The sequence below is a fragment of the Plectropomus leopardus genome, chromosome 17 (assembly GCF_008729295.1).
Source record: "Plectropomus leopardus isolate mb chromosome 17, YSFRI_Pleo_2.0, whole genome shotgun sequence".
Classification (NCBI taxonomy): Eukaryota; Metazoa; Chordata; class Actinopteri; order Perciformes; family Serranidae; genus Plectropomus; species Plectropomus leopardus.
In genome coordinates, this window is record NC_056479.1 from 24,850,468 (window position 1) to 24,871,185 (window position 20,718).

General features: G+C 38.2%; 2 protein-coding genes and 1 long non-coding RNA gene across 3 annotated transcripts in view; 1 reads left to right on the forward strand and 2 right to left on the reverse strand.

Annotated features, from left to right (window-relative positions):
- Positions 1-14,907, forward strand: part of LOC121956166 — a 33,451-nt gene extending 18,544 nt beyond the window's left edge. Inside the window, exon 3 of the long non-coding RNA XR_006106680.1 lies at positions 14,847-14,907. This is a non-coding gene — a long non-coding RNA (uncharacterized LOC121956166). The remainder of the gene's footprint in view (positions 1-14,846) is intronic.
- On the reverse strand, positions 636-6,899 carry LOC121956165 (cell death-inducing p53-target protein 1-like). Its single transcript, XM_042504289.1, has 5 exons — positions 6,793-6,899; positions 2,837-2,880; positions 2,602-2,682; positions 2,252-2,453; positions 636-1,166 (listed from the first exon to the last, which is right to left on the reverse strand). Exons 2-5 carry the CDS (start codon positions 2,874-2,876, stop codon positions 1,049-1,051), a joined length of 441 nt encoding a protein of 146 aa, XP_042360223.1. The 5' UTR covers positions 2,877-2,880; positions 6,793-6,899; the 3' UTR covers positions 636-1,048.
- On the reverse strand, positions 13,842-20,551 carry slc2a6 (solute carrier family 2 member 6). Its single transcript, XM_042504285.1, has 8 exons — positions 20,332-20,551; positions 18,745-19,016; positions 18,249-18,345; positions 17,981-18,080; positions 17,639-17,832; positions 16,487-16,662; positions 16,049-16,347; positions 13,842-15,094 (listed from the first exon to the last, which is right to left on the reverse strand). Exons 1-8 carry the CDS (start codon positions 20,383-20,385, stop codon positions 14,766-14,768), a joined length of 1,521 nt encoding a protein of 506 aa, XP_042360219.1. The 5' UTR covers positions 20,386-20,551; the 3' UTR covers positions 13,842-14,765.
- Positions 20,552-20,718: the final 167 nt, after the last annotated feature.

Here is a 20,718-nt window from a genome sequence, read left to right on the forward strand (position 1 = left end):
TGCAGCACAGGGTCATTTTCCTTGTCACCTTTTACTAATTTGCAAAACATTTTTTGTCAATTTGCAAAACATTTCTTGTCAAGTTGCTCATTGCCTTTTGGCCATGTTTTCAAAATAAATTAAACCAATCTGCTTCAAAGGTTTAAATGCCTGTGAAAGGTGTCTGAGTGCAACACAAGAAAAATTATGACAATCCAGATTTCAAAGGGTTAAAAACATTCTAGACTGATAATATGATTTTTAGATATGCCTTTATTCAAATGGAAAAATATGTTTTGATATCAACCCCTCTATAAAGCACGGTAACACTGAGCCGTCTGTTTCTGCAAACCAGGAGCGCACCAACCACCAGCTGCTGTGTGTAATGCACTGACTATACATGAACTATCACTGTAAGCATATTTGGATTACACAGGAGAAGTATAGGTACCAAGTTAAGAGGGTCTAAAAAGTCATGAGAAAGTTGGCAACACTGGTACTGCACTCTTCTGCTGCTGGCTCCTTCCCGTCTGTTCTTGGTGATGCTTTTTCAGTGCATTAATCCACAGTGTGCAGGGTTGTGCACAGAGTCTCAAATACTCTCAGTTATGTTCTGAACAGCAAAATTCCGAAGAACGATACCTTGACACGTGAAGTATTTGATCAAATTTATTTACAAGCCTTCATTTTTAACAAAATGTTTGCAGAAGTTTCAGAAAAGATAATAAGGAAAGATTTTTTTCTGCTGGTATGGGGAGAAAAAAAAAACGGCTACCAAAAAGTGCATGGTGTGTGTTTGATTTAATCTGCCAGAGCTTTAAAAACAAACAAACAAAAGAGCAATATAATAATATTTAAACTTCGACAACACAATGACTACCAGTCTGTTTGCTAATAATATGATGTTTGATTTTTACTGCGTCCATTGTAACGGCTTATCCATAAAAACAAGATGCTTTTGAACTGTGACCTTTCTCTGTCAGTTTCGTGAAAATGGTGCAGCTGATAAGACAAAGGTAACACAGTGTAATTTCTTATTTCTATGGTTCAGTTTCTGCCCTCATGTTCGTCATTTACAGCATTGTCTCTTTTCAACGTGCAGCACTTTGTTGCAGCGGGGGCACGTGTGCCAGGCATCCTTGAACCTGTTCATGAAGAAGGGAATCAGGCAGCAGCACAGGACTAACCTGCAAAACACACAGAAACACACACGCAGTTAGTGTCATGTAGCTATATGAAAGAATTTGCTTTGTTTTGAATTTTATGCATTTGGCTTTTCAATCCTTTATTGTTCACTTTTTTTAGGGGTTTTACAGAAATGATTGGATGTGGGTGAGGACTAAATCTTCATAAGAAAGCAAGACTCTTCCTAGTGTTAAAACAAAGTCCTTGTGCAGAGACAGGATCATAATAATAATAAGAAGAATAGCTTTATTTATATTGTATGTACCTGTTAAAAACAGCGTTTACAAAGTGCTTTGGCAAACAAGGCAAAGCAGAAGCAAAAAAGCTTTCTTGCAGAGGCCATATGACTATAAAAGCCAAACAATAATGCCAAACTAAGGCCAGACAAACCTGAAAGCAGAATTAAACAAGAGATATTTTTAATCATATTAACTGGACGACAGATGATAATGACAAATAGAGATAAAGCTATTATCAAACAAAAATAACAATAACAACCCATACCAATAAGAATAAATTCAACTACAAATGTGGAAATAAAAGTAATAATAGTTAGTGATTTTTAGTTGTTAATGAGATCAATAACAGATATTTAGAGCCAATATGAATTTACAATAAAAATGAAAGTCTTTGTGTCAATATTTAGAATTTGGAATATATCAAACTATCAAACAGACTTTATTTAAATGCCTTTTGAAAATGTTTAATCAAAACTGAGACATTCAACATCATACACAGCAAGTTACCAGCAACTTAATAAAGTCAAGTGAAACTTAAAAATTAATAAATAAAAATAGCTACCTGAGGTTTTACAAAGTATAAGTGCCTCCTTTGTGGACCTTTCTTTGCACTTTTTAATTAATACAAAAAAAAAAAAACCAAAATGCAAAATGCCAAATGTCAGCCCCCAAAAATCGCCAGGCCGATACTCTGGCAACCCCTAATAATAGATTTAAACACAATCAAGACAGAATAAATTAAAAGACAGACTAAAATAGATGAATCAAAATAGATGATTGTTTTGCTGGAGGTTAACCTCGTCAGTGTGGCCATGCCAAAAAGGAAGCGCTCTGACGCGCACACTCACCCGCAGCAGATGAAGAGTAAGCACATCAGCCAGGCGTACGTCCCTGCTTTATAGGTGACGTTGGTCATCACCTGCTGCTGGCAGGAGCTGCAGGTCGTCATGCCGGGAGAATCACCCAGCGCCCTGTCATAGCTCACAAACCTCTTTTTGCCATCTCCAGTTTCGAAACCCGCATTGAGGTTTCCTCCTCCGCTGGTGAACACTGATGGAGGGAGAGAATAAAGGAAGGAGTGTCGGAAATGGAGAGAAAGAGGATGAGAGGACAAGACGGACGAGCTTAATTAGCTTTGTACTAGAGACAGGTGTTAGATATGCGTTTCTAGGACGTGTAACATTACGTGTGAATCTACCTGATGGCTCATTTGCGGTCTCTTTTGTGGGGAATGGAGGGTGAGTGTTGTAAACTGCCACGTTACCCGCACCCTGGTCACCTGGACAAGCAAGAGAAAGACAGAGGAGGAGAGACAAAGACTAGTTAATGAGCCACTGTTATGATGATGATGATGATGGTGATGATGATGATGATGATGATGATGATGATGGTGATGGTGAAGGTGTGTGTGAGCACAGTGTGTTCAGGTTTACCTTGGTAGGGCGGAGGGATGGTTGGTTGTCTTTGAGCCATTGTGCTGCAGACAAAGAGCACAGAAAAATATTATTACAGCATGGTTTTTCTTTTACATCAGCAGTAAAGACAAAATAAACCGAAACCCTATAGAAGATCTTTGTCAGCACTGTAACAACACTTTCTCATTCTCTCTCCCCCGTATGAGACAAATGTGATGCTGCTTCCTGTCATTATATAGAGCCAAAGACTGACCTAGAACATACGTTAGTGCTGTGACAAAAATGTCTATCATCTCGTACTGGCACATATTCAGTCAAAAGTGATGCATTATGGATGATTGTTGTCAGTATCCCTGGTGGGAAACCAGGAACACCGGCTCACGCTTGCACAGTATGCCTGAATGGTCATGTGATATGCATTTTAAGGAGTGTTAGTATGGATGGAGATTAGAGCAGCTAAAACGCTCATATGGACGGGGATTGTTTTTGTTTAAAGACTCTGTGCCAAAGTGGTGAACTGGCATCTTGGCAACCCTCCGGTTCTCAAGCCAAGACCCTATGGACTGAGCTTCTGTCACCACAACATGCCACCCATTTTAACATGTTCACATGAATTAAATTGGTGGCAGAGGCTACCATACAAGGTGCCACCTGCTCATCAACTACACGCACTCACAATTTGGGGATCAGTATCAAGCCCAAGGATACTTTGGCATCAGAATTGGAGGAGCAGGGGATCGGACCAGTCTACCCCCTGAACCATAGCCATTCCAAGTAGCACGTAGTAATCAAAACTTCTTCAGTCAAACTATGCTTAAATTGTATCTTTTTTGTACCCAGATTTCAGAAAAACTCAGAAGAAATGATGATTTTTGTAGGGTTTTGCTTGCATGTTATCGGCTCAGTGCTGCAGCAGCTACAACCCATAGAATCTGTTTGCAGCTGTTTGAACAATTTCTATATGTTTTTGTATAAAAATCGTTTGAATGACAAGGAGTGTTGATGGCATTTTGTGCAAGTAAATGCTTACATTTGTATGATGGTTGTTGAATAAAGTAGAAAATCCCTGGCTGCGACTGAAACTGGCCCAGCTAATGAGACAGTAGTGAAGTATAACTCCCATCATTCTTATTCTGGTGACAGAAGCATCTCAACTCAAGTGGATAAGTTAAAAATATAGAACGGACACGGCCAATTTATGTCCCTGGTGTCTGTTAGCCATTTGTCAATGTTGGGCCGTTGATAAACATCTGTCGCCCTATATTTTTTCGGTGTTTCCTGCACCATTGTCTGTTGTCGGCACTTGTTGACTGTTTTTGCATCACGGATGGCAAAACAAGTTAGTGAATGAAATCAGTCTGATTGGCAGTTCAGCTGAGCTCAACAGAAGAAAAATATAAGTAAGGAACTCCAACAAATGGATAAACAAGATCTAAACACTTGTTTTATTGGGTATGATTATTTTTTTAGCCACTGGGGTCTTTTGCAGAAACTGCTTGTAATTATTTGTGTTATTGTTTTCTAGCACACCGTCATGTCATTTGTTCTCTCAACATTGGGTTTTGTTGTTAACATTCATCCTGAATCCGTCCTGTCGGTCATCGAATATCCCTTTTTGAATGACAAACACAGACTATCGCCGCCTGCTGGGATGAGTTATTTCCTCTCATGCAGGAGCAGAACAGACATGCTAGTTGGTTGTAGTCTTTGCTGTGTGTTCAACTTTTTGTCTTTAACATTGGCAACGTTAGGAGATGAAACAGACAGCATTCTTCGCCACTCGCTCTTTGATGACGATTTGTTTGGGCCTTGAGGGTGCTGGCATTGGAATTTTTTAAATGATGAACAGCCGTGGGTGTGACTGATCTAGACATCTGGCCCAGTAAAAATCCAGGTATGAAGTATAACTGCCATCTCTGTCATCTGATATATTCTGGTGACGAACTCAAAAAAACATCCCAAAGCAAGTACATGAGTTAAGACTATGAAATGTACTCCTGCCAGTTTAGACTTTTAGGTGATTAACTGATGTTATAATGTAGTTTGCCAGAGAAACGATGTTGAGTTCAGTGAAGCTCGCTCTTTCTGATGCTAACCTCGAGGCAAGTGAACACCCTGAGACACAACTATAGGTGTGGCCTAACTGTATGTAGCGTCTGTGCTGGTCAAACCTGACTCTCCCTTTGTGTCTTTTTGTGTGTGTGTGTGTGTGTGTGTGTGTCTGTGTGTGTGTGTGTGTGTTTTCGAGAGAGTGAGAGTAATATTCTCATCATGTTAACCTTCCTGATGTGTTTTAATGAGCAGCTGATGAAGGCAGGGGGTAATTTAGTGGAAATTAGTGGAAATTACCCGATAGACCGCTCACTGTCACTTAAGATATGGAAATAATCCAACAGCTGTTGGGCGTAAGTTTAACTCATTCAGAGCTCAAGAGTTCAACCGAAAGTCTGCTATTATAAATCTGACCTCAATTCTGAGTTGACCTCAAAAAACAAAATAAAAACAAAACAAAACAAAAAAACACACTCAGAAAATCCCCCCAAAATAAAGATTCAGCCCACAATGCTGGGCAGTATATTTACGTTACATTATTATCTATACCATCACAACGTATATAAGGTTAAAACTCACAGTCAGTTTAGACATTGTGCTCTTTTTCTTTGTGTTATTCATGTGACTACAGCTCTTCTTTTATATCCAGTATATAACGAAAAACACCAAACCATTTTTAGTACAAACATTTTGCTCAAATTCTCACCAACGTTTGAATGAGATGTCAAACTAAACAGATTTTTAAAAAGTCAATCAAATATCAGATTCAGTCAGATCTCTGAGTGAGTTTGTGGTAAACGCTCTGATGCTCTGAAAGAATGATGTTTGTTTTGAAGAGGAGCTTTTCTTAATTCGCAGTGTCGCCTTGCCTCTCCCTGAACTTGACATTTTGGGCACCACCCTTAGAAAGAGACAGTCACATGTCATTGGTTTTATGCACGGCATAACACCCTTCCTCCACTCAATCGAAAATATTTATTGATCTCTGGGGTGGAAAATGTAATTTGTTACAGTTTGTTTACAATTTGTTCAGTGTAAAGCATGTGGAACTAATAAAGTAGAAATAATTATGTAAATATGAAATAAAACAGATGCATTGTTTAACACTAGTGTGTAAAATATTAAGAAAATAAAACGTATATAATGTGCTGAATATGGAAAGTGTGTGAAAAATATAGAAACGTGCATTGTGCAACATTACAATGCACAAAACTAGAATGTAAAGTTTCAGAAATATAAACTTATGTATTATGTTACAATGTTCAAATAATGTATACGTCAATAGAGTTAATAAAATAAGAAATGTGCACAATTTCTGCATTATATTTTAAATATACATTTCAAAGATGTTGGTAAGAATAAATTAGTATACTGAAGAAATCTGACAGTATCGAACAAACAAAACATATTTTATCCAAGTGACCCAAGTGATATCCGATTATAGAGCTGCCTCTGCCAGAAATGCTGCAAAAACTACTACAACAACTTTATTACTACTGCAGTTACTACTATTCAAGTCCATTACAGTTACATCTTCAATTTGTTTTTGTGAAGTGCAGTCAAAATATTTGATAGCCGACACTCTCTCGTTAAAAATGCAGTATCACTGTCTGCAGCATAACAAGACACACGCACATACATTCACCAGGAGGTTAACCTCCTAAAAGTAGTTCAGCTGAAGGGCACGTTCACTTTAAAGCTAGAAATACCAGAGTCCAAGCCACTGAACAAGAGCTGCATGTCCTTGGGGCTACACTCATGGCTACACATACTGTTAAAAACCGTAAATACCAATGAATAATAACTCCTGTTATGTCATCATATTTAAATCCAGTCTTTAAAACTCAAGAAACACAAAATCTGAATCCATACAATCAAATCGTTTTTTTCTTTAAATCCATATTAACCTCTGACAGTCTTACCTCGGCCGGGTGTTGATGTCTTTATGCAGAGATGTTAGATGTTGCTGCTGATTAAAAATCCAGACAAACTGTCACTGTGACGTCCACCTGTCTCACCTGTACCTCCACAAACCTCTCCCTGCACACGCCTGCAGCCCCACCCTTACCCACAAAGACATCAATGAGTCACTTAGGTGTAACTATCAAAAGCTGTACTGGTCGTCCTTTTAACCCCATCTTTGTCTCTTGGAGATTATTAAGTGTGTGTGTGTGTGTATAACTCTCAGAATAGCCAGTTTCCCTCCTGCTGTTTCATATTCCTAAAGCAGACGATTTGACCAGACACATACTCGAGCCGATCATAGTTGTTGACCTGGAATGTGACCAGAAGGCCGACGACAACGTTTGAGTGACATAAGTTTACATGTGTCAGTATAAACTTATATTTCAGACTTTGAAACTTCGTATGGAAAACAAAACAAATCATCAAATATTTGTATTGAACCGCCAAATCTGACTGGACCGGCATAATTCTGAGTCCAGTATTCGGATTTGCTTTCAAAATTGAACCTTTTTTTCCTTGTCCCATGCGACACCCTTTCACCAAGTGTCAGGAAATTCAGGCAAGTAGTTTTTCAGAATTCTGCTAACAAAGAGATTATCAAACCAAACTGGAAACAAAGCTTCTTGGCGGAGGCAGTAAGGTGTAGAAAGAAAATAATATGAAATTCTGTTCTGTAAGGAATCAGAAAATGACCACACTCATTCGACCAAACACACAGTTTGCAAAAAATTTTAAGCAGGTGGTTTTTGCACCCAGGTGTCTGTAGCCAACAATGCTATTTGCAACTGCGGGTGAAATAGCCAATGGGGCTGATTACACCCCTCGTGTTATCCCTGGGCGTTGTAGCAACATTGAAATATGACATAAACACAAACAGGTCTAGTCGGCAATCCTTTAAGGTGTATGTACACTCTGTGCATTCAGCAGCTCTTTCTTTGCTTAAAATGGAAAATAATATGTCAACATTTGTTAATATTTTGTAATTGACATACCAATGCAATCTTAAAGAATATCCAAGATTAACCCTAACCTTTACTTTTTTTGCCTTTATCCAACCTTGGTGCGTCAATGTGACGGGTACTAGCCAATCACAGTACATAGTTGCATTCATAATAATTTGTTGTAGGGCCCGGTGTATATAGCTGAATAACTTCAATCTTTCTCACCTGAGTGTAAGTAGTGTAGTGAAGATTTTGTCTAAAAAATCCTCTTCAACAAAGGCTTTTGAGATTTTGTATGATTTTGTGAGGAATTAGGTAAGTGTCAATGCAGTTACTGTTACAATAAGACAAGAAACATTTGATCATGCAACTATTTTGTGGTTTCCTCTCATTGAGTATGATTAGGATCCCTAAGCTGGAAAAATGAGGTTAAAGTTTGACCCTTCAGGAAAAAGTGCTTATTTGCTTTCTTGTGCAGATCATTTGAGAAGATTGATACCACTCAAAAATCTGTTTTCTTAAATATAAGGCTACAAGCACTAATTGGTTATCCTAGCTACCCAGAAGCCTGGAAACAGGAAGACATAGCTCGCTAGGCTCAGTCCAAAAGTAATAAAATCCATCTTCCACCACCCTCAAAGCTCCCTCATTAACACATTCTGTTATATGTTTCATCTGTACAAAAACTGAAGCGTAGAAACAACCTTTTACTGTTTTTTAGGGTGTATTGTACCAGGATATTTTTTCCCGGTCCCAGCCAAGAAATAGCACAGGGTGGCCTTTTTACACTTTGTTTTTTTGTGCAGATTAAACAAGATATAACATTTAACTTGGCGAGCCTGATTCCGGTCTTTTTGCTAAGCTATTCCGAAAGCAGCTGACTGTACCTGTATACCTCACCCAACAGGTATGAGAGTGGTATCAATCCTCTCTTCTGGCTCTCCACTGAAGAGGGAATACGTTTATTTACAAATCTCAAACTATTCCTTGAAGGCTGGCATGATGCTTTAAATGAAAATTGAATTTTGCTTCACTCAAACTTTTTTTTATCATGATGCTGCAAGCAAATATTATGGAAGTATAACAAACACATGGCCACACATTCGTAGAGTATGTAAAAATACAGCTAATACCATGACATTATTCTGCTATATGTAGATAATAGGCTAGGCCAGGCGAAGGCATCTACGGCAGCGGAGCCTCATGCAGCTCTTTAGCCCCACTCCAGTGACTCCCCATGGCTCCCTGTGGCTTTGACAAAAAAATCATATGGAAATTTATAATGGTTATTTTTTAATCTGTCATTGTAGGTCTAAAGCGATTCATACATTCTCAGACTGTATAAATGTGTAGCCTATACACCAAATAAAAAGAATATTTTAACATGTTGTCAACCAAAACGTACGGCATACATGTATGACCTGTGGCCTTTAACTCTAAATTTTGCCAGACCTTTATAGCAGTGGTTCATCTTAAGTCTCCCTAACAAGGCTAGCTGTAGATATTTAGTCCTGTTAGTTATGTTGAGTAATTTAGATTTAATAGGCTGTGTTACTTTAATTATGAGGCTCAAATATGTTTTGCAGCCCCAGAGAGAGCATTTATCAAAGATCGCCAACCCCTAGGCTATGATGTGGTAAATGATGCTGTGTTGAAAAGTTTGACTATATACCGCAGTTTCCCCCCAGGGATCAATAAACCATCTTTATTTCTAATTCCGATTCTGATTCTGAAAAACTTCACATAATGCAACAATTGATGCCAAATTATGCCTTTTGGTTGCATTTTGCATGTGTTAATATGGCACATTTAGTTTAATGTGGAATAAAAACACGTATCTGATCTTCCTTTTGTCATTTTAACATCATTGAGTTTAATCTCAAAAAATGATTGGGAAGATTTGCATTTTGTTTCAGTTAGCTGGGAGCTGGCCAGTTGAACCACATTTTTCCGCTGGCGTTTAAGTGCCTTACCTATAAGCACACCCTAAGTGTACGTTAGTAAGGCTGGAGAATAATTGTATTAATTATTGATTTCCGTCATGTGCAGAGAACTGAATCAACGAACTTCCAAACAGAGCCCATTTCTAAAGGCAGACTGTGTCAGCCCCACAGTAATGCCACACATGTACACGTGCAAAACTATTTTTTTTCTGTAAGAGAGTAAACAATAAACAAATAAACAATCATCATTCCAAAATTTCCCTTCACCCCAGAACACCTCAGCTGGAGTTATGAAGGTGTTTGTGAAATAGTCGGGTGTTGCCTCTGCTAATGATGTCAACTGGGTGAGGTAGAAGTGTGTGTGTGTCTGCATTTGTGTGTGTTTCGATGGGCCTGATGAACAACATTCCAGAGAATAGACTAATCCCTACAGAGTTTTACATTCCATAAAAGACTGAGGTGTGTGTACTAAAATGTTTAGTATAAAGTGAGACATTTTTAAGTGATTACAGGGCCGGGGTTGATCCCTTTTCCCCTTAATAGCTTTATCGCAACATTAATGCTGATATTAATTCAAATGCCAAGAATGATTCGTCATTACTTTTTCATATCCAGTCATTTCTCATAAGGAGAGAACGGGATGACATTTTTGTTGGTCCTTCTGAGATTAGAACCAATTAATATATGGGGTGTCATATTTTAAAATTCAGTAATAATTTTCTAGCTGATATTAAGCTCATCATCCTCATTTCTTTCATATATAACAACATGCTATTTGCAATTGTTAACAATAGGTTTATATGTATATAAAAATGTTAAATCCAAATTAAATTTAGAAAGTTCCATTTAAATTTAAGATTCAGATTTAAAGATTCAACATTAGATTTAGCATTTAAATTTAACATTTAGATTTTACGTCTAGATTTCACACAAACATATTGGTAACAACTACATATAACTTTGTGTTACATGATGTGAAGAAAATTAAATCTGAGGAAAGTGTGCTAAATATTCAAAATATATCCACGAGAAATTTTTAACCAAAGTTTTACATTTCACACCCCATGTTAGTGATAGTTATAAAAAGTAGCTTTATCCATCTGGTACTTTTGAAACTGCAAGCAGGTAAAATTTATACCCATATTGAGATAGAAATAAAAAAAAGTTCAATATGAAAAAAAAACAACAAAAAAAACAAACAAAAAAAACAAAAAAAACAGCATGTTTGTAACAATGAAGACCTGAACTATGTGGAGAATTACAGTTTAGACAACCCGGCTCTGACAGCAGGGTGATCCATCACTTTTAGTTTTTTGTCTTTTGTCTTTAATCTCAGGTTGTCAGAAAAAGGGATGCCCAAAGCCTTAAAAACACTCTCTGATTTAAAAGGTATTTAGAAAATGTGTGATGTAGTTTTGAGTTCACCCCAGGGGAGTCTGATGGGTTATCAATAAAGCTACTGGGCTTTTACAGTCCTTAAACATCTATAGTGGCTTGTTTAAAGTGAATAAGCAACAAGGGGAGAAATTAAGTTGCCCATTTACAGCTATTTTTTTATACAGTATACTGCCTTGGTATTATTGTATTTGTTAAGATGCCAAGTGTCTGTGAAACTAGTATTGACATGAATCAAAAATGTCTAATATCAAAAAAACATAAATTAAATTATATTGAACAATTGTTAAGATTTATTGTTTTTATTTATTTATTTTTTATAATAAAAATAATAACAATTAACAACAATATTGTTAAAATCTGGCTAACTTGAGAGGTATAGTTGAGTATCGTCTGCATAACATTTGAGGTAAATACTTTAAATTTTTTCGTTTTGATTGTTTTTCACATGAGGTGTCCTTTAAAAAGAGAGCTCAATGTTGTCGTAGATGCTCTTAGTGCTGAAATATTAGCACATTTATCAGCCCATTGATTGTAAATATATTCACCTAAAAATATCACCACATGAGATTATTCTTTAGTTGTTTTGTGCTAATTTTGTTTTTGGAAAATTTAAAGACACTGGGCATTAAGCAATAAGTATTTGGTAGTTATCTGAATTAATGACTTGCAGTCATACAATTATAAGTAGCATTGTTTATTAGGGAGCACTTAACTTAAAATACTGAACTACAAAATGATAATTAATGAATACTGTGTCAAATACAGGCATAAATGTATATCAAACAGGCCACAATCTGACTCTCTAATACCATAATACCATATTACTCTCTAATACCATGATACCATATTACTCTCTAATACCATATTATTTAATAATTTAAGTTTAATGATTTAATGCATCTTTTTTGATGGTGGAAACGCTTACAGGCATCATAAAGGTCATCCACTGAAGGCAGCAGGCGGGTGGTGAAAGAGGAAGGCATTGATTAGGGGAAGGAAAGAAGGAGGAGGGTATAAGCAGAGATATAAAAATAGCCTCTGACTCAGCAGGTATATAAATACTGAATGAACAGGAGTTGAAATCTGTCTGTCTACTCACCTGTTTGCCTTCTAGGTCTGTCTTTTCGTTTTTCTTTTGCTTTGATGTGGAGGAAAACACAAAAACTGAACTCCTGGCTTGTTAGAAATGATCCATGCATTGTGTTAAGTACTACAGTTAGTTTATTATTGATTCCAGATTTGTTTTATGTGAAACAGATTTCTGAAACTTCTGAAAATAACACTGCAAAAGATATAAGTCTTTTCACGATGGTGTTGCTGGATGTTGCACGCACGAATCACCTTAAGAGATTCACATCTACCAATGCAACAAGTATCTTTTAGCAGTAGGTTATGTGTGTGCGTTTCTGACTCTCACCTGAAGGGTAGCCTATTATTGTAGGCAATGATTTCAAGAATGTGTCCTGTCTAACAAGCTGATTTAATGATAACCTGATTTTAAGGACAAGCTCAACATGAGTGCCAGTCTTTCCACTAGCCTCGGCTGAACATTACATGCAATTTTCTCATCAGCGATTTCTTTTATTGATCTTAGTCTAAGCTAGAGAACAAACACATGGAGTCTATACAGGTGAAGTAGTAAGAGTTCAATATACAACAGATATCCCAATAGTAATTAGCAGTCAGCTACTATTAACATTTTGTATGTTATTACATATTTGTATGTAACAGTAAACCTAAATTTAAATTAACCTAAATTTAAATCTGACATTTAGATCGCAATTTATTAGCCTGTTAAGATTTAAAATAGATTTTAGATTTTTTAATAAATATAAAGACATTAACAATTACTTATAACATCTTCTTTTATGTGCAGTGTGCAAAATACTCAAAATATATCAGTTCAAAAATTTTAACCAAATGTTCATATTTGGTGCCCCATAGTCAAGCAGCTATAGAACTGCACCAGTAAAACCAGTGCTTTTGCTACTAGCAACAAAACACCAATCTAAAACCAACTGCCTCTGCTGTGGCTGCTGGAGTAACAACACCATCTTTATTTGACTGTTAATACAATAAGAAAAATACACTGTCATGTGAGCTCAGAAATAAAATGTCACATCCCTTTCACTAAAAAAAAGTTTTTTTCCTGCTCTTATTGCGATGCATTGTACAGGCTATATTTCATTATATTCACTGTGTAAGAGCACAATGGTTTTGCAATCTAAACATTACTGCACTGATGCTGTATTAAAGCTTTTCTCTTGCCTGTCATAATTGTGCACAATGCTTCAATAAGGTGCGGCCAAAGGGATTAAAATATCACAAACAAACACACACACACACACACACACACGCACACACACACACACACTGAAACCAGTGCAGTATCCATCTTTGATAATTCTTGCCATGTCACTCAAACTGTACAGACTACACAGATTTGCTTAACACTGTGTTCTCAGCATTGTAAGTGCATTAATTCAGACTCTCTAAAGTAATATCTACCTGAAAGTGTAATCCCATATTTTGCAATATTACTGCTACAGAGCTTTTATAAGGCCACTTTAAAGAGGTGTAAAATGTTGCCCATTTTATCCATTAGTACTTCTAACTATGTATTGTTTTCTTCTAGCTAGTATAATCTACCTTAGGCTAACATACAATTTTTCTACTTATTACTTTATTATAATCTTTATTATAATTATTATTTTTTCATATTTGCTTTGCGTTTGCTTGTATGGTTTTAAACACACATAGGCCACTGTATTATAAATGGCAGCAATAAGCACTTGCAGGAATTCTTGTAACATTAGGCATATATATTGCTCATAATTGGTATATTGTGCACTTGTGTATTTGTGTCCAATTCAATACTGTGCCAGGTTGATTTTTTGTCCAAATTTAATTTCAGTGCCCGTAGTCCATCCCTACAGTAGTTAACTGCTTTGAGTTGGCAATATGGAGATGAGTGTTATGGTATAACTGGGAGGAGGGGCGGCATAAATGTGCATCAGTGGCTGTTAGTCAGACTCAAATCTATGACACTGTGGCATGCGACCTGGCCTGCTCAGCCACCAGTGCGTGCCAGCAGCATCACTTCCTGTCCTCATTTTTTTAGGTCCACAAAAGATGATGACCCAGTTTGTTTGTTTTTTACCAGACAACTGGCAACTTGTTTGTTCAAATAGTTAATAAACATATCAGGACATTGTTTTATTTATTAGCTTTACATATTTTATATATTACACATATTCTTTGCGTTTTGTAGCTGATGTTTTGAAGTCAGTTGTCAAGAAATGCAGCCTATATGATATGATAATACAGAGAATGTCTGTGATACAGCAGCTTGTGGAGTGTTACTGTTCAAATTAAGTCTGTTAATTTTATAAACAAAACATTTGAAAATAGTTTCGGTTCAAACACCGTTTAGGCACCCGTGCAGTTTTAAAAGTGAGTCTTTGACAGTTGTCCATCTGTGTTCGGCTATTCTTGAAGTCCTTTCTCAGACTGTGCAACATGGGTTAGGGTTAGGGTTAGCCTTAATACTGGTTGTTATATACTGAATTTAAAAATCACTTTGCACTGTCCCTTTTTCAAGGTCTGTTATTCAAATAACTCATTTTTTGATCAAAGAAGTCTTTAGGTTCAGCTTGACTGTGCAGTGGAATGACTCCGGTTGATCGTGAAACTACGTCCCGTCCTGAAATAATTCTCTATTTCCTCCAGCGAGCGGCCACGAGTCTCTGGGATACACACGGCGTTGAACAGCAGACAGAGCACACACACCACCGTAAAACCCAGGAAGGGCACATACAGGCCGTACTTGTCCTCCAGGTGTGTGAAGGCGTGTGTGAGCATGAAGGCCGTCAACCAGCTGACAGTGACACACAGACCTGAGGCCACACCCCTGGCAACCAACGGCAGCACCTCTGACATCAGCAACCATGTGATTGGGCCCCATCCCATGGCGTATCCTAGGAGACAATGGACAATGTGGTAAAAGGCAAGCAGCTCATATTAAAGCAGGTGATGTCACGTACAACAAAAGCACAGGAAGTCATTGATATGGCATGACCACATTATGCTCCATTTTTCAGACTCTTTTTGCTTCATTGGCTCTAAAAACAACAACTAAAGTGATTTGTTTTGTCCATTAGTCTTGATTTTGGACAGACGAGAGGAACATCCTTGAATCTAGGTAGCATCACATAACCGGGCTGTGTTGTTTTCTCAATTAAGGCGTTTTAGGAGTTTGAATGAGGAGATTGATGTTTACGTGTGACAGAAAGCAGTGAATCATGCTTTAAGAGCAATGACCTGAGGACATAACAGCTCTTAACATGTTGGAACACGATGGAAGCTGTGAACAACACATGCTTCGTTAAATACATAAACACATGACTGACAGGTTATTACGTCTTTGCCCGACAAACCAGCTGCTTGTATCTATGTATCCAAACGATGAGGCCAACTCATTCTTACTCCCAATGTGTCAAATGCTTATGTCCAATCAAAGGCAACGTAGGCTTGTTATGGTAACGATAATGGAGAGGCAAGCCCACTTATGGCCACTTATCAGGGGACAGTCCACGATTTCACAGAGGAATTTTGCATTCAAAACTTGCGGATGACTTTTGAAGAGTTGTGCGATGCATCATGCTAAAGGGAGCCAGTTCCCATCGACAAGCGTCACCTGAAATACTACCTTATGCGAGTGTAAAAACTATTTTTTGCGATAAAGGGGAGTATTTTTCGAAATTGATGTGTTTCTACTGGGCATATTTTATATTACATTTGTGCAGTTCAAGGGTTAATTGAAACCCTGCCTACTGCTCTCCATTGAGCCACTCTGCGAGCACAGATAAAAGCAAAGGTTTTTTTGGGTATGGGATGGATTTTCAACAAAATGAGTTGCATGCAGCACTCACCAAATATAAATACCATGGTGCTGATTAGAGGAATGAGGCTTGCTGCAGCTTGGTGGCTGGCAACAATAGTGTTTCCAATGGCATCATGGGAGCTGTAGTCCAAACTGACTGTGAGGTTAGGAGGGGCGGGGCCTGGAGGGTAGGGTGTGGTGTGGGAGATCATGGTCAGAGTCAGAGATGACAGGAACATCAGCATGCTCGACATGTACAACAGGGCTTTGCGTCCTGCCTTGTCCATTAAGCAGGCTGCCACGGCAACAGAAAAGAGGCGGACTGCACCCACAAGGGCGGCATCATACCTGACGGACACAGAGAAAGGAGAGGTCAGTATCTGGGGCAAAGGTTAAAATAACAAACAGATTTGAACTTAAGTGTATTTTATCATCATCACTAATATCATCCGAATCAAGATATAGATGAACAGAAAAGATGTCTAACTTTGGCTCCAGGGTAACTTTGAATTGGGAGAAGATGGGCTCCAGGTAAACCAGGATGGGTGTGATGCCGGTCATCTGCTGCAGGAAACGCATCACCACTGAGATGATGATTGGTCGGTAGTAGTTGGGAGTGGCCAGCTGTGACCATGTGACTTTACCCTGTGTGCTGATGCTGTGCTGCATGGGGAGGCAAACGAGCAAACAGACAAAAATAAAGTGTGTGAAGTAGCTTTTTAAAAAACTAAAATGGAATAGGTCTTTGTCTCTAGCACGTAAGTCATTGAGTAAGTATGACAGCCCGGGAAAAAACATTTTTCTGGTGACTCATGTTTCTGCGAACCACGGATATGTTATATTTGTACATTTCAGTCGTATCATATCAACGTTTCTAAACTGATGTAGTTCTGATTACACATACATTAGCTGACTTTGCCATCATAAGGTTTAGTGGATGGTGGATGGCGTGGCACCTACATCAGACAGCTGTCCGATCACTGTCCAAGACCAACAAACAGCAAAACAGGTTTTTTTTAGTAAGACATTGATGGCATCACAAGCCATGTTTTCACCACCAAAACTGTGTTTTTTAGTGTTTTTAGTAGGATGTTGATGGCACCAAATCAGGTGTTTTTAGTTAGACATGGGCGGCATTTCCAGTTGCAATTGTTCCACCTAAACCAGGATTTTTTTTTCGCCAAAATTTCCAGCCATCCATTTTCAGACTTTGGACTGAAACTGGCTTTCTAAGTGTTTTTAGCAAGACATCAAGTGTATTTCCAGTGTGATGGTGCCCCCAAAACTGGATGTTTTTTAGTGAAACATTGTTTGCATTTCCAGTTGTGATTGTTCCACAAAAACTGGCAGTTTTTGGCAAGGTTTTGTTTGCATTTCCAGCCATGATTTTGCACCTAAACTGGGTGTTATTTTAGTGTTTTTAGCAAGACATTGAGGGCATTTCCAGCTGCGATTGTGCCTCCAAAAATAAGTGTTTTTTTAGCAAGATATTGCTAGCATCTCCATCCATGATTGCGCCACAACCGAGTATTTTAAACACTATGTTTTTCTAAAAATAACCATATCCATGATTTGCAGAAATGTACAATGCCAACGTTTATTTGGGGGATTTGGTTGAGGATGATGTTAGACCTCTTACCTTTATGGCACTGAGCTCAATTTGTGTGTCATAGTGTTTTCCCCTCAGCCACTGGAGGGCCTTCTCAGCCTTCTGGTCTCTGCCCAGAACCAGGAGCCTCCTGGGGGAGCTCGGCATGAACGTCAGCAACACGACCATCAACACAGCTGGCACCTCCCCCGCCACTGCCAGCCACCGCCAAGGTACTACCAGACCTGCACATCATACATGTTACTCAGCTTATGATGGCATGAGTAAAAGCAGGAGGTAGAGTCGTGCCTCTACATTTTAAGGATAAGAGTTTCAGCTAAATGTATAAAAACAATGTGGTAAACTGTTATTTATGCAGCAGTATGTTCTTACCCATGGCATAAAGCGTCAGGGCCCCAAACACAGCCGTGATCTGAGGACAGGAGCCCAGAGCTCCTCTCACTGCTTTGTGGGAGATCTCAGAGATATATACCTGTGACATAAACACACCAAAGACACGTATATAGTCACATGAACATATCAATTCAGGTTAAAAATCCATGATACAAACATGAATATTCACATAATTGTTGTCAGAATTGTCATACAAAACTATGTGGGGAAAAAAAGGAAATTAGTTTCTCTAACTGCGATAACTTACAGGAATAGATGCTGCGGTCATTCCCCCGGCAACGCCTGTGAGGAAACGGCCCACGTGGAGCATCCACAGATTAAAAGCTCCTCCCATCAGCATGTATCTGAGACACATGATGTGAGTTTTTAAAACAAACAATACACGCAGACTTATATGTAGACACCATGACTCATTAATATAAAACAATCTATGGATATTAAATTACTCAGAATAGACTATAAATCTGTGCAGTGGTGAAATGTAACTAAATACATTTAGTAAAGTACTTAACTTAACTACAGATTCTAGGTACTTTACTGGTACTGTCCTTTACTAGTAAAGCCACTGTAGATGTCAAAACTGTAGTGGAGTGAAAAGTGCCATAACTCTCTCAGAAAGAATAAAGTGGCGCATCCTAAGAAATACTTAGGTAAAGTAAGACATACTTAGTATCCTGAAGTACTTAAGTCAATGTACTTTGTCACATTTAATCACACTTTGACATCTGTGTTTTGTGACTGACCCAATAGTCGACGGCACAGCCGACATCATGATGCTCAGCTTCCGTCCAATCATGTCGTTGAGCAGCATGGCCCCCAGCCCTCCGGCTGCTGCACCCAGTGTGTAGATGGAGCCGAACCACGCCGCCTGCTCCGTGTCCATCCTGAGCCGAGGGTCGGCATCGGGGCTCTTGAGCTTTGGCAGGACCGGGGACGAGTACACCAAGGAGTAACCAAAGCTGAAGTTCCCCAGGACGGCCGAGAAGACGGCCAGGAACAGTTTGGAGTTATTGATCTGGGATGGAAGGATGTGGACAAGTTAAAATCAGTGAGTAACCTGAATACAGTAAGTAGATACTATATTTTGTGATTCAGAGCTAATTTATTTGCACTTAAACTGTCATTGTGTTCAAGTTAAAGGGAAGTTGATTTTAGTGTTTGAAAACTGCTGCCTGACAGATTGTGAGGTCTAAGAACACAGAGGGGAAGTGTGTTTTTCGTTCCTGGTTTGACTCAAAGTTAACTCACAGAAAATGTAAGTATGAACTAATGACAGAATTGCCTGCATGATGACATGTGAACTCTGGGAAATGTCGTCAAAAGCTTTACAGAAACGATTACTTCACCAATATTTTATGAAGATAAAGAATAAGTGAGCCACAGTGTGACAGCAGGTTTTTTTTAATTGACTTTAGGCAGGTGCATTTAATTTAATCCCTTTTACTCCTGTGAAAGCTTCTGTTTCAGCCATGATGCAACATCTTAACCAGAGTTAAGCAACTGCAATTCAGCATCACTTTTAAATCCCGGTTACCAGCAGAATCTCGCAGTCTGCAAATCAGTTTCAAATGGGATAATCAATAACAGCTCAGTAATAAGCCAAATAAATTTAGCACTTGTACTTTTTTGAATTTCTAACAATGCATGCTTGTTTATTTGTTTTTGCCTGTACTCCAACTCCCTGATGAGAATTTGATTCAGTAGATTGTAGGATCTGTTTAAGGGAGTTAATGTTTAGGGAAGGATGTCCCTGTAGCTGCGTGCACGTGATTGTGCCTCACTTTTTGGGTCTTACTTTATATTTAAATCATTTGCAGTTTTTTGGGGGGTTTTTTTAGGAAAAAAAAGCCAAATTTTTCTGAGCCTCTTAAATTTGATTATTTTCTGGTTGGTTTCTTAACTCCTCTATTACTGAATAAACTGAATATCTTGGGTTGTTGACAAAACCAGACATTAGAGGACATCATCTTTGGCTTTGGTAAACAGTGACTGACATTTTTCAGCATTTTCTGAAAATGCTGAAAAATAAATTATTTGGTCTTTTAGACCAAATAATTTATTGACAGATTAACTGACATTAAAAATAATCATTTGTTGCAGCCCTAGTCTTGCAGATCAAAATTAGAACTGATCTAATGTTACAGACCAGTCTAAAATAACTTAGGGAAACTGGAGCCGTGTCAGACGCCCTCACAATAAATCTGTAATCCTTCAACAAGTGATGGAGAATTAATTTGTTTTTTGTTCATATGAAATCAGTCAATCCGAATAAATCTGTGGGCTATTATTGAGATCTGAAGATCCATTAAAATACGTTGAATATTTCCTACCTTTGATTCAGATGATGTTGGTCTTCTGTTCAGCAGTGGAGTCTCTTCTTCCATGTTTGCAGTATGCACAGAAAAGCTTTTTATCAAAGGTGTCTGATTTGTAAAATCTTTTTTCAGGATCTGTTTGTTCTCTTGGCGAAAGGATGAAACGTCACTGTCAGATAAAGTCCATCCTGTTCCAATGAAACTTCTAGTAAAGATTATCCTTCTTTGCAGACTAAGTTCGAAAAATCAGCTGGTGAAATAAAAAAAACTGTAGTGTTTACAACATCTGCACTTTTCCGGTGATGAAGCTGTGTGCGGTTCAGGGTTTTCCAGGCTGATAGACTGAACCTGAGCGTGGTGAGCTGCAAATACAGTCACAATGAAACTGAAACTAACAGCTGC